At 44.3% G+C, this 14,704-nt stretch overlaps 1 protein-coding gene across 1 annotated transcript in view; it reads right to left on the bottom strand.

Moving 5' to 3' along the window:
* The window catches only part of LEKR1 (leucine, glutamate and lysine rich 1), a 127,144-nt gene extending 115,283 nt beyond the window's left edge, over positions 1 to 11,861 (bottom strand). Inside the window, exons 1-2 of the mRNA XM_054038917.1 lie at positions 11,786 to 11,861; positions 9,886 to 9,982 (exon numbers count right to left, since the gene is read on the bottom strand). Coding sequence (XP_053894892.1) covers positions 9,886 to 9,933 — 48 coding nt within the window. The 5' untranslated portion in view covers positions 9,934 to 9,982; positions 11,786 to 11,861. The remainder of the gene's footprint in view (positions 1 to 9,885; positions 9,983 to 11,785) is intronic.
* Positions 11,862 to 14,704: the final 2,843 nt, after the last annotated feature.

Genomic DNA, 14,704 nt, shown 5'->3' with positions numbered 1-14,704 from the left:
CCTTCTCAATGGTGGAATACTTGACTTCACGGGGAAATAGCTTCCGGCTTAGGTAGAGCACAGGGTCTTCCCCCTTTCGTTCCTGCAATAACACAGCACCCAACCCCAGTTCCAAAGCATCTGTTTATAAAATGAACAGTTTTGAGAACTCTGGGTGGAACAGGACTGGCTCCTGGGTAAGTCGCTCCTTCAAAGTCTGAAAGGTCATCTCTCAATCCTCCATTCTGCGGTCGGGAGCTCTTCGTGAGGTTGGAGAGGGCGGGGTAATCTCTTAGGGCCTGGACCTCGGGGAACGGAGTTGTCCTGCCCCCAGCATATGCCAAGTAAGTCATTTCCTTCCACTTGAGGGAACACTCGGCAGGATTTGCTGTGAGTCCTGCTTCCTTCAGGGCTTGTAGCACCACTGAGAGATGTATGTGTACTTCCCAACTTGCGCTGTAGACAACTATGTCATCAATATATGCAGCTACATACTGTCAGTGTGGCTGCAACAGCTGGTCCACTAATCACTGGAATGCAGCCGTGGCCCAATCTAGACTGAAGGGCATGGTGAGGAAGTGATATAAGACAAAGAGTGTAGGGGAGGCTGTCTTCTCTCATGATGTCAGGGTAAGGGATATTTGCCAGTGCCCCTTGGTCAAGTCTAACGTTGATAAAAACTTGGCACTTGGGCGATGTGGTTGCGGTCTTTCTGTCTGGGCATGGTGTCTATCTGATGGCTGGTGATACTCGTCCGTCCAGAGTAGGAAGATAAAATGGAGAGGAAGCTCTGAAGCAACTGTTGTAGCCTCACTCATTGTTCAGGGCTTAAGTCCTGCCCCATTGTGATTGGTGTTGGGTTGGGAGGTCCACTGGCCCCAATTCGGGTTCTGGGGGTAGGGGCAATTATCAGACTCTTCCAGGCTTTCAAAAGGTCACATGGTATACTCGTAAGGTCTTTTTGTCACCCAGGGAGCCAGACCTCAGTCCACTGGCCCCATGAGCCAAACAATCTCAAATAGTCCCTGCCATTTGGCAAACAATTTTGATTCTGAAGATGGCAATAGCAGCAAGACCCTATCTCTGGGCTCGAAAGTCCATAGCTTGGCCCCGTGATTATACTAGAGTTCCTGGGCATGCTGCACCTGCAGCAAATTTTCCCAGGAAAACTCTCCCAGCTTCTGAAGCCATTCCCGCAGATGCAGGACATAGGGGACTGACCCCATGACCCTTGATTCCTGTTCTTCCTAGGTTTCTCAGAGCAGGGTTCCTACCCTCGGCTGTCTCCCATAAAAGAGCTCAAATGGAGAGAATCCCGTGGAGGCTTGGGGAACCTCTTGCACCACAGACAGCAATGCGGGAAGCAACTTGTCCTATTGTTGTGGGGGTTGTCCACGAATTTCCAAAGCATAGCCTTCAGGGTTCCGTTGAACCTCTCGACTAGCCCATCGGACTGTGGGTGATAGACCGATGTCCTGAGAGCTTGAATGTTTAATAGACGACAATTTGGCCATCAGCTTGGACGTGACAGTCATTCCACAGTGTGTAGAAGATTTCTCTGGGTATTCCTACCCTGGCAAAAATCTTAAGGAGTTCTGTGGCTATGGTGGGGGCCATGGTGGTCCATAGCGAGACAGCCTCCAGGTATCAGGTCGCATAGTGAACTATCACAAGTATATCCTGGAACCCTGATGCACTTTTCTCCAAAGGCTCCACCAAGTCTAGGCCAATCCTCTCAAAGGGGATCCTGATCACCAGGAGTGGAATCAGAGGCACCCGCTGTACCCCCTTCAGGCCGGCGCGTTGGCACTTGGAGCAGGAGGCACAAAAGTCCCACACTTCCTGGTGTATACCCGGCCAGAAGAATCTCAGCGCCACTCATTGCAAAGTCTTCTCGCGCCCCATATGCCCAGCCCAGGGTATTGCATGGTCTAGCCATAACAGATCCCGTCGAAATTGGCAGGGGATCAACAGCTGGTGGAGCTGGGGCATCTGGGTCACTCAATAAAGGGGTTCTGGTGGACCTCGAAATATGGTCCTTGAAAGCATCAGGCAGCCTGCAGTCTGTCTGGAACTCTGCGTGCCATGGCTCTGTAGTTGGAGTCGGAGCCTGTAGCAGCTCCCTGGCGAGAGCTTGCAGTCTGCCCAGACTGAGTTGGGCTGCTTCCTTTTATACTCTGTGTCCAGGCTGAGCATGCCCAGCAGAGCCGGAGGGGCGGGACTTCCTCAGCCTGCAAAGCACAGTTAACCCTTTCGGGGCTGGTGTGGGGTAGATACACCCCATCACAGACTCAAAGAGGAGAGGGGCGGGGGCAACATGGTGAGACTCAGAACAATATGAAAGGAAGATTATTTTAACAGTGCATTTTGAATTGACTGGAGGGGAGTGATGTGGGTATCAGGAAGGTCACAAAGGAGGTGATTACAGTATTCAAGTTAGGAGAGGGTTTGGAGAATTGATTTAGTTACTTGGACAGACAGTAAAGATTAGATCACAGAAATCTTGTGTAGTAAGAAGCTGAACGATCTGGATGTAGCTTGAATGTGCAGGGCAGAGAGAGTCTAAAAAGGTTGCAGACCTGAGTAACAAGAAGTTTAGTAATATTGGCCAACAGAGAGAGAGAGAGAGAGAGAGAGAGGAGTGTAGCAGGCTTGGAAAGAAAGTTCAGTTTTATCCATGTTAAGTTTAAACTGATGGGGAGATATCTAGAGAGAGATGTCAGAGAGAAAAGCTAAACTGCGGGATTAAGTGAAGAGAGAGAGGTCTGGAGTGGAGAGGTTGCATTTTGAGTCATCAGGGTAGAACTGATATTTGCAGCTATATGACTAGATAGATCACCCAGACAAAGGATGTAGAGAGAGAAAAAAGTGGGCCTCAGATGGATGCGTGTGACCAGGGCCAATCAGAGGGGGGTCCTGGAGGGCCATTTAGACACTTGTTAATTTTGTGGCATTTGATAAGTTTCACAACTTGTTTTTATGTGCATCCCTATCGGACCAAAATGTGATACACTCCCTCAGCTTAGAGCTGCAAATTTAAGCAAATAAGAGATGTGATTTGGTAAAAGACACAATTTTTTTTTCCACAGAAAAGGTTTAGAAAAGCATTTGTTAAATAAAACAATATTCAATCTTTTGGGTTTTTTGGTGCCTTAATTTGTTTTCTTGTCGTCATTTTTTATTTTTATTATGGGTAGGGGTCTCAAAAGCTGGAAGTGGCCTGGGCGTCTCTGGACCTCTGAGAGGGCCTGTGTGGGACCCTACAGAAAGTGAGAAGAAGAAGGGTGATTTGCTAAAGGAGACACTGACCAATCAACCACCAAAGAGGCAGTAGGAGAACCAGAAGAGAACAAAGTTTCTAAAAAGGATGATATCCCCTACAGTGTCAAAAAGCAGCAGAAAGGTCAAGGAGAGTGAGGATACGGAAGGGGATCTGTAATTTAGCCAACACAAAGTCACTAATGAGAGTGAGAGCAGTTTTATTTGATTGAAAAGGGTGTGAACCAGTCTGGAGCAGATCCAGACCTGACTGGAGGATATCCAGGCTGAAGTTAGAGGAGAGAAGCTCAAGGGAGTAGTTATGCACAAAGTATATGTATTATTTTAAAGGCACAGGGAAGAAAGGCCATAGCTGGAGGGCAAAATAGAGCATGTGGGAGATCACACTATGCTTTTTATCTTTGTTTCAATTACTTATGGTCAAAGGTATCATAAAGCAGTATGACTTAGAAAGATCAGAAATCAGAAAAACTGCAAGCATAGCCTAGGTTAAAAGAAATAAATCCCCTTGTGCTAAGGATGGCGGTGAGGGGGGAAAAAAGAAGTTCAAACCCATGCGCACATACAAAAAGAGCCAGAAAGGACATTTTGGAATGTTTTTTAAAAATGGGGTTGAGTAGGCAAGTAACTTGTCAAAAATTATTAGCTAAAGAGTCACTATTTAAAGATTCAATAACATGCTGCGTTTTAAATGTAACTTGATAAAACATTTTGGGACGTTTGCTCGGGGATTACCAAGACAGGCATTATTTCCTATCTCTTAATTTTGACTCAGAATAAAGTGACAGTGGCTCTGAACAAACAAAAAAAATCAAGTTTCCTGGCAGTTACAGTCTGTACTTGGAAATATGAAACTGTTATTCAGAACAAATATAAGATTCCAAAGCACTAAAATTACTATATTGAAAAAGGACAACATGAGCTGTTAGGGAGAGGGAGGAGGGGGTTGTTATCCCAAAAAGAACATTGTGCTCTCTTGCAGTACCACCACTTCTGTCTTTCAAATAAACAATTATGGGCACTTCACTCTGTCCCGGTGTAAAGAACTCTGTCACATTAAAATTTCCAGTTCAGACCCTTGAGTACAGATCTGTTTCAGGTCTGCTAATTGAACTAAATGGTTGGGAGCTTTTCAGAGAAATTAAACTAAAATACTAAAAATAATTTCCTTTCTGAGTTAATGAATAAAGTTTGTTCTAAAATGTATTTATTTTTTCTAGATAAAGTAAAAATGTGACACTCTTTCAAGTCAGGTTGCACTTTTAGTGCCTGATCCTACATTCTCTGTGCACCCAAAATTCACACTAAAATTAATGGATTTTATATCAGTGCATACCCCCCTTTGCTTGCTACCCTCTACCGCCAGCCCTGGCTTTTATATGCAGAAAACCAGTTATTGTGGCACAGGTGGGCTGTGGAGTTTTTATAGCATGTTGGGGGGGGAGGGGCTTCAGAAAGAAAAAGGTTGAAAACCCCTGGTCTAGAGTACAATGAAAATACATGATTCATCAGTGAAAATGTAGCTAATTTAGGGCCTGATCCTGCTAAGTGCTCAACATCCTCAATTGCCTTTGAATTCAGCCTAACAGGATTGAGTCTTTAGGAAAAAAAATGTTTAGAATTAAAGTGCATCTGCATCAGTTAAATAGTAAGAGAAAAGAACTGTGACTGCCTTTCCCTAGTAAGTGTACAGCATCGTACTGTTCCTGACATTACTATCATGTTGTTACACTGCTGATAAAATCACTGGATTTTAAATTGGAAAGTAAAAAGAATCATGTATACTAATATCTTTGGAAAAAACCCATTATAAATAGCTAATGATAGTTATGAACCTAAACAAATATAATTATTTTCTTCTGTGATATGACACAGGAAAGGGCTTTAATTAATTGAGACAAGTCCCAAGTATATTAAGGCTACAAAATAGTGTCTGATAATTTATAAAGTAGTCATTCATCTCAAATAAAATTAGTTTTCAAAACAAAAAGGTTTGACAATACTAGAGGGTTGCACACTTCACTGTTTATGTAGGCCAAGCCGTAACTCAGCCAAGACCTTGTACTACTATGGCAGGGCTTCAGGGCCCCCCATTCTTGTCAGAACTCCGTTGATTTTGGTGAAAACTGGAAATCTAGATTTTAGTGAAAATCAGGCTTTTCTGGATTTCCAATTTTCACCGAAATCAATAGAGTTCTGACCAGAGACTGTGGAGGGGGTGGAGCCTGTCTGGAGTGGAAGACAGGTAGAGTAGGAGCACACCTGGCCAAAATGGGCCTAAGAGGCCCTCTTGAGGGACACAGAGAAGCTTCTAGCAGCCTGAGTTCCACTAAAATTGGGCCCTCAGAGTGCCCATTAGTGCTGCTGGCAGAGAAAGCTCTTTGGTGCCATAACAATATCCCCTGTCCCCTTGCCCCAATCTAACCCTCACCCTAAATCCTAAAATCAGGCCTTTTCAGTTTTCCCAATTTTCATCCAAATTAAGAGAGACCAGAGTGGATGGGCAAGGAGCCTGGCTGGAGAAGGACCTAACTATAATGGGGATTAAAGGCCCGAATGTAGGGTCTGACCAGAGTTGGAGGTGAGGAACTCAGCTGGAGGAAGGGGCTGAGCTGGAGGGGGATGAAGGGCCCACCAATCCTATTATCACCCTAAACTCTAACCCTGAGATCACTGCCTCACCCTTATATCCAGCATGACCCTGCTGCCTTCCCTTAGGCCAGTAAGGTCAAAGCCTCATCTTTGTACCCAGCGTGACTCTGCTCCCCTCCCACAGATCTTTGTTAGGCCACCCCCTCACCCTTGTATTCTTAATAACCAAATGGTGATTTTAGTGGAAATCAGGATTTTTCAGTTTTCCAATTTTCACCAAATGATGCCTAGACATTCTGTCCGTTGAGGTCTTGATTATTCCCTTGAAATTTTGGAATTGATCAGATGTGGGTTTTCAAAAGTTACTGCCATACAGACAGACAAAAAATTGCTATCAAGTTGAGTGTAGGTCCTCGCTTCACTTGGGCAAAAAGAGGACCAAGCACAGCCATTTTATATTAATCACAATTTAAAGTTCAGAGACAAAACTTTTTACAGCTTATACACAAAGTACTTAGAATGAGAAGAGGGTTTTTTGGTTTCTGGACTATTATGATGACAATCTATAAAGACCTGAGATCGTTAAACTGATTAGATAAGAGTACCTTACGGTGATATTAATCCATCAATGTTTCTGAATTCCCAGACGGCAGTGGTGATTCATAGTGCTTTTCACTATCTACAGCTGGTCAAGAGACTGCTGCCCTCCCTCCCCAATGTACTACAGGAGGAGGTCAGGGTGAAACAGAGAGTAAAAAGAGTAGGAGGAGAACAGATCAGAGATGTAAGCAGGCGCGCTGGAACAATTTGTATAGTGGGGGTGCTGACAGCCAGTGAACCAAACTGTAAACCCTGTATATGATGGAAACCACTTCAAGCCAGGGGGTGTAGCAGCACCCCCAGCACCTGTAGTTCCAGCACCTATGGATGTAATGCCACCCTAATGCCTGTGGGCCGGATCAGGCCCCTCAGGGCTTTGGATCCAGCTGTGGGATTTGCCCCCCATTGTGCCGCATGGCCCCCCACCCCTCCCCAGGGGCCACGCAGGGACATGGTGAGCGACGCAGCGTGGGGCCAGGGCAGGCAGGCAGGTAGCGTGCCACTGCAGGTAAGCGGTGCTGGGCCGGAGCCCGAACCCCTCCTGCACCCCGCCCCCTGCCCTGAGCCCCCTGCCACACCCCACAACCCTCCTGCACCCCCAACCCCCTGCTCTGAGCCCCCTGCCTGCACCTTGCACCCCAACCCCCTGCCCTGAGCCCCCTCCTGAACCCCGCCCTCAACTCCCTGCCCTGAGCAACCTGCCACACCCCACACCCCTCCTGCACCCCAACCCACTTTCCTGAGCCCCCTCATACACTCCGCACACCTCCTCTGCCCCAATCCTTTGCCCTGAGCTCCTTCCTGCACACCACACCCCCTCCCACATCCCGCACCCCAACCTTTATGATCGTCTTTAAAAAAAAAAAAATCCCTGGGTGCAGACCCTAATGAAATGTGCTGCGCACACCTATGAGTAAGTGGGAAAAGGACCATACAGGGCCTCAGCAGTAAGGATGAGGAGGTTGAATCTGACATGGTAATAGATAGTAAGCCAGTTAAGGGAATCAAGGAAGAGGAGTTGTGATTGAAGCAGTTATAGGAGAGATGACTTTAGCATGGTGTTTTTGACAGACTGGAGGGCAAAGAGGTGGAGGTCAGGGGAGGTAAGAAAAGATTACAGCAATCAAGGCAAGAGATGGCGAATAGATGGACATTAAAAAATGTTCTATTTAACTTTACATTAACGTACTAAGTGCACTGATAGCCACATATGTGAGAGAGCTCCTGAAGATTAAGAGCCAAAGTAGCGCAAATCACAAACAAAAAACATAACACCAAATAACACCAGAGATAAATTTGACCCATAAGACTTTGTGCCAAGGACCTGATCCACATAACAGCAGATACTATGAAAACATGACAAGAAGTTTGTGAAGTATAAACAATTTTGAAGGGCAGCATTTCCAGCTGTTACACTACAGCATCTCTGGGAGTAGATTCAGCTCTGAGCTGTATTAACTTGTTGAAAAACTAATGGTGTTCCATGGCTATGCTGAACATCTTTTAGCCCATCAAAGACAAGTGGAGAACTGAAGCAAGATGGATAGCCATTTATATTACGTCTCTCTGACTCTATACAGTAGACATCTGGGGAGCATAAATTACTCAGGAGAAAGAAAGCTTTAGTGGTCTGACCCATTCTTAGCCAGCTGAATAAGTCACGCTAGTAGCTTCTGAAATGACAAGAATGGAATCTTATTTCTACATGTCTGAATAACTTGTAAGGAGCATGACCTTGGGATACTGCCCACTTTGGCCCATATTTTAGATTCCACTGACAAAAATTACTACAGGAATTGCATGTTTCAGTACTTATAAAAAATGAAAAATAACCTATCCAATGTACCTGAATCTTTTTTCCTTATTCATCTACTTATTTAGAAACAGATCTTTGTGCCCCAATGCTAAACACAGGGCTAAACACTTATATTTGAAATATTCAGTTACAAAATAACTAAATATTGGCCTTTCATCTCAAAGGCCAGCAACTAAGTCCCCCTGTTTTATGAGAGTTTTAAAGGTTTAGCTTGATTCTGACATAAATAATATAAAGACCTGAAGCTACAAGCGGGAGTGTAAGTGAATGTTTAATTTTAGAGTTTGGCCAAATACCAAAAAACAATATTTATCCAAAGCTGTATTAGAAGCTGAACAATGGATATAAACAGGCAAACAAACTTTTACTGACCCGAAGTTCTATGTTTTGTAATTCCTTCTCCTTTCTGACATTTTTATTCTCCCCTGTATTATTTTCTCTTCATCTGAATCCACCCCTCCCCCCAGTCACCCTAATTCCCTTTTCTGACAGATTACCTCTAGTTTCTCCTGTTTCCCTCCCTCCTAATCCTGAATTTCCCCCAGTCTTGCAAGACAAAAAGAAATGACTGAGCTAGTCACACAGCTAGGACTACAGGGAGAAAGAGAGGTTTCCTCCTAACTATTCAATTTTGAATATGTATTCTGTTGAAACTGATCCAATTCTTTATTCAAAGCCAAATTTCAGTACAGTCCTATTTATAAGCAAACCTCAATTTTACGTACTCTGAGACTAAAAAAAGAAAGATTATTTTGAGTCAACTTTAAAGCAACGATTTAGTTGGAAAATAGCACAGCTTGCCATGTGTACAAGTAAATGGCAGAATAATTATTAGACACACAAGGTGGATGAGGTAATATCTTTTATTCTGTTGGTGAGAGAGACAAGCATTTGAGCTTACAGAGAGCTCTGTGTAACATGGCTACAACAGCACTGCATAGAATAATTATTAAAAATTTCCTATTAGAAAATTGCACTATTTGCACATTTTGAACATATATGAACACAGTAAAAATAGGAGAATAATAAGAACAGAATGTCCCCCAGGCTGAAGAATTCATTTAAAACATATACTGAAGCAATCAGCTTGTCTTAAGGGGAATTATATTCAGATTTCATGCAACTTCCACTTTTTCAGACATTTGCTGCCTGAGAATAAAGAAGAATAGTTAATCATAAAACTACCATAGGACTTAAAATCACTGTGTGTATATCTTTTGCTATATTTATACCATATGTGGTCATAAAAACCAGCACAAACTGCTATTTACCAACCATGGCATAAACTGCAAACCATTACAAAAAGTTACTTTAGTCTCCACTTGTGGGTGTCAATAAGCTCCTCCCATACCAAAGACATCAGTTACCTTCACACCAATATATTGGAGGGTATATAATTTTTATTGGCACTCATTTGAGAAGACTATTAGATATTTGTTCTGCACTCATCCCAAACTCATAGCAGTAAATATAGGCACATAGAAATCATCATACTGGATCAGATGCTGTATTTGTAGAGTGTTATTAGTCTATGTATAATGACTTCCAGCCAGTGAAATATTCGTAAGTCATTGTAGAATTTTGACCCCAGATGTTGGTGTATTTCTAATATTTCTTACCTTTTGGATTTCTTCTGGTAATGCATGCATAGGAACATGTCGATCCATGGCCTTCCAAAATTCAGGCACACTTATGAAGCAGGGCCACACAAAACCCCTGGAGATTAAATGGTCAGAATTCGTTTAACAAGAGGGGTAAAAAAACTGTAACTATCTTGGGCAGCATTTTCAAAGGAGTTACCTGTGTACTTTTTCCTATTTTATTTCAATCCTACTCAAGGCTTCATCATTTTGTACAACTTGACAAGACAGAATTACGCACACCATATATAGCCCCATTCTCTCTTGTCCTCCTACAGCTTAAAGGATCTGGGTTTGTCTACACTACTGTTTAAATCAATGTAATTTACGTCACTCAGGGGTGTGACAAAGCCACCTCCCGGAGCGATGCAAATTACATCCACCTAAGCACTGTCCACACCAGTGCTTATGTCGGCGGAAGCCACTCTCCCACTGACACAGCTTCCAGCTCTCGCCTAGGTGGAGTAATTATGCTGATGGGAGAGCAGTTGTAGCGCTTCTAGTGTAGACTAGCCCACAAATGAGAATTATTCCACTGGTACTCTGTTCTGTTTTCACCTATGAATTTAAGAATGAAAATTTCAAATTAAATTGGAAACTGCCCATCTATATAAACATTAACATTATTTAGTCGTATCAGGTCAAATTCCACCTTCATTTCCACCAACAGAATTCCACTCTCCCCTCTGCTGTTTCGCTGTTTCTCTCAGTTGAGAGTAGAATTTGCTTCATTGACTTCAGTGCAGCAGCGCTGGACATAAGCAAGATTTGGCCCAGGGATGCCAGTAGGGTGACACAGGCATGAGGGTGGGCACAATCTAGCCCGGTGACTTCAGTGGTGCTGTGCATAGGTATGAGCCAGAGCCCAATCTTGTTCCACTGCCTTGATAGAGCTGGTGCATGTAGGTGAGAGCTCAGTGGGGCATAGCGGGGGAGAGCAAGAGCAGATTTTGGCCACTGACGGCAGTGGGGGTGGAAACAAGCTAGACTTTAGCCCAGTGGGGCAGTGCTGGGACCAGCACGAGCTGACTCCTCCTGTTGACAAGTCTCCTGGCTTATCATGATGCCTACAAAGGCAGCATAGGGCCACTGGTGAGCTGAAAGGGCTGCGTAGAGTCCTGACTGAGGCTGTGTGCTGCTTCCTCCTACTGTCCCGCAGCCTTGTCTCGGGCTGTAAGTGCCTTGGGGCAGGGGCCGTCCTCCCACGCCAGTCTGTACAGCGCTGGCCCACAGACTCCCGGGGGCCGGGGAAGCAGCGCTGAGCCTCCGCGTAGGAATGTGCTACCGGTAGCACTTATCGATAGGTATAAATTGTAAGAAACGGCTATTGTATTAAACTGCTACCTGATGTAGCAAATGCCTACAGGTGGCAGGTTCTTGCACTATAGTGTGTGTAGGGTGACCAGATGTCCCGATTTTATAGGGACAGTCCCGATTTGGGGGTCTTCTTCTTATATAGGCTCCTATTCCCCCCCCTCCCCCCCCTCCCCCCCCCCCACACACAAGCCCTGTCCCGATTTTTCATACTTGCTGTCTGATCACCCTAAGTGTGTGTGAAATTGCTAGGCGTAGAAATGTGCTGGCGGTAGCAGGTAGTGAGACGTATAGATTGTAAGAAACCGCTTTTGTAAAAAGATGCTACTTTATTGGTACATGCTTGAAAACTGTTATCACATTTCACTCTTCCCCCACATGTCCGACCCCGAGCACAGCGGACCCCTCCCTCTCCCGACGCTCCGAGCGCAGGACGCGCCCCCGGACTCCAAGCGGGGCCTGCGGGCGCCGGGGGTGGGTGGCCCCGAGGGGAAAAGCAGCGGCCGCCCGCGGAGAGCGGGGGACGCGCCGGGACTTGGGGGGGCGGGATCGGGCATTTTCTTACCTCGGCGCCCCGCGCGCTGCCGGGGACTCCTACGGCTTCTCTGGTAACCACGGCAACCGCGCAACATTGAGGAACGTACCGACGCGTCGGTTGACGTAAGAGAAGCGGAAGAGAGTCACGTGCCTGGCGAAAGAGAAGCCTGAGGCTGGGGGTGGCGGGAGAGGCTGTAGCGCAGGGGTGAGTAGGCAGGGGAGGCAGTGCGGGTGGGTGTATTCACCACCTAACTGATCGAAACTGGGCTCGCTCAGGCTGTAACTCCTGCGCGTGTGGAAATTACAAACCTCCGTCTCTTCGCTAGGAGTTTAACTCGTTTGCTAACTAATTAGGAACACGTTTTATTTATGTTTTCCCTAGCCAAGATAATGCCAATAAGGAAAAGAGAGGGGCAAGAGGTGATGCAACTGTGTACAAACAGATGGTGGCTGTGTTTGCAGAGGCAAATGATATACTATTTTAAGTTAGGAAATAATATCCGGTGAGACTGCCCGGTCTGCACTGAGACTGATCGGGGTGTAGTCCAGAGACCGCATATACTTCCATCAAAACAAATGTGCAACAGTTAATACATTTTAATGTGTGCGTTATATACTAAAAAAACAAAAAGCCAATGAGATAATAGCAATGATTATGTGTAGCTATTGTGTATGATCACTCCAGTCATGGCTGATGTAAAGGTATGAATTGTCAACGTGTTACTGTATTTGTTTGAGTGAGAAAATGTTAACTAGCACACCAGAATTAACCCTTGCTATTCCAAAAGTACTATCTTTAACTTCCACCTGGACACGCACAAACAAGGGCAGACAAGACTTTGCTTTATCACCAGTTCTAATAATCAAGTACAACTACCACCACTCCTATTTTCCTTCTCTTGATATTGACACCTCCTCATCAATTATTGGGAGTGGACCACATCCACCCTGAGTGAATTGGCCTTGTCAACACTGGTTCTCCGCTTCTAAGGTAACTCACTTCTCTTCATGTGTCAGTATATTTATGCCTGCATCTGTAATTTTCACTCCATGCATCTTAAGAGGTGGGGTTTTTTTACCCATGAAAGCTTATGCCCAAATAAATCTGTTAGTCTTTAAGGTGCCACTGGACTCCTCATTGTTTTTGTGGATACAGACTAACATGGCTACCCCTCTGATACTTGCTACCACCCCTCTTGTTATACAGAGATTTGCACAGAGCCTCAGCTACAGAATCTTAACTGAATCTAAAACTAGTATTTTGCTGTTGCTCCTATGTGTGTGGGGCCTACCTATGTCATCTGAAGCATTTGCTACTTTAGAATTTGCCATACTGCTGCATGATGGATTGTGGTGACCTAGATTCCACACCTTAATTCATATTGTGATCATGGGCTCAATTTAACATTAGTGGTCAATAGTTGGAGAAGCAGTATATTCAGGCCCACCAGGATGGTGTGGACAAGGAGAGGATAACCAGCTGACTACCTACCCAGTTTTATTGAAAACAGAAAATCCTGATTTCACTTGAGCTGTTTGTGACCCTAGAATTGACTCTAAAGTCTGGGTCAATCCCTGTAAACTAGGACATCTGTTCACCCTCTATATGAACTGTCTGCTTTGCCAGCCCTGAATGAAATCTGTTTGAGCTTACAGTAGAGCAACAAAAAGTAAATAAATTAATGAAATGTGAGAATCAAAGTAGGAGTTTTTATGATGACTCTTTCTATTGAATTAATTTCATATCTGACACTAGCTTCTTTTCATTGGTATTATTTTATGTGAAGCCTCCCGCATCTACACCAATGCCAGGAATCTGGGGCTTTTTATTTTATTGTGTCTTGTAAGCCTTGCCACAACAAACCATGGGTTTAGTTCACACTCTGGTGAAGTTGTTGGGGTTTTTTTAAACAGTTGTGGTCAATCAGACCTTTTGTCTAGTTCCTGCACTCATGTGAACCCATATAGCTCTCTGGTACTGCGGATGAGGCTTTGACCACAGAATGTCCTCCTGGCTTCATGACTGCATCTTTAAAAGTTGTTCATTTCCGACCTAAGCAATATGCACTTATAACACTGTCCTTTCATTTTTAAACTATGATATTAAAGTAGACAAATTGCCTTAGGAGAGGATCTGATTATTTAGCAAAGACATGATACGTGATGAAACATCTGCTGGAATTCTAAACTGGAAAAAGGCTAGCAGCAAGTCTCCTATATGAAAAATAAGACAATCCTTGCACAATGTTGTTGATCAAACTGATTTCATTTGTGTATGGCCTATTCATTACTTGGTAATTCTACTTATTTCTATATGAAAGAGAGAGGTTATGTCTAGCACAAAACTATGTGCATAAAACAACTGCACTAAGGTAATGTTAAGGTTTAAACTAACTGAAGATGGACTCCCTACCCAATGTGGTGCTGACCATCCTCATCAATCAGTGACTTCAGTTCCAAACAAGGTCAGAACCATAAGGAAAGAACTTGCTGTGCAAACTTCAGCATACAGCATTGCCAATACACTACAGCTGAGCACTGCAATGTGTGAGCATTTATTCAGGGATCCCACAAAAGAGTTTTGATGCATTTCTTTTACAAATATGAACAAAGTACCCTTGTTTGTTTGGTGAAGTTCTTAACATTTCAAAATATTACATTAAAATAAAGTGCATGAATTAAAATGAGATAAGCGGGGAAATATAGAGTTATGGGTTTCTGCCTGGTTCTATTTCACCTCTTAACACGGTATAGCTGGCCAAATAGAGAGATGCAACACCCATAGAAGTCTATTGACCGGATTCTGCGTACATTGAAGTCAATAGCAATTTCTGCCATCAACTTGAATTGGAGCAGGATCCACCCTGGGAGTTATAGGTGTGCTTGACCCCTTTCAGGATCCAGCTAGTGTGAAGTTTGTTCAGAACCCAGCTGGTTGCCAGCACTG

Source organism: Malaclemys terrapin, chromosome 9, assembly GCF_027887155.1.
Source record: "Malaclemys terrapin pileata isolate rMalTer1 chromosome 9, rMalTer1.hap1, whole genome shotgun sequence".
NCBI classification, from domain to species: domain Eukaryota; kingdom Metazoa; phylum Chordata; order Testudines; family Emydidae; genus Malaclemys; species Malaclemys terrapin.
Note: the sequence above shows the minus strand (reverse complement) of the source record. Positions and strands in the feature narration are given on the sequence as shown.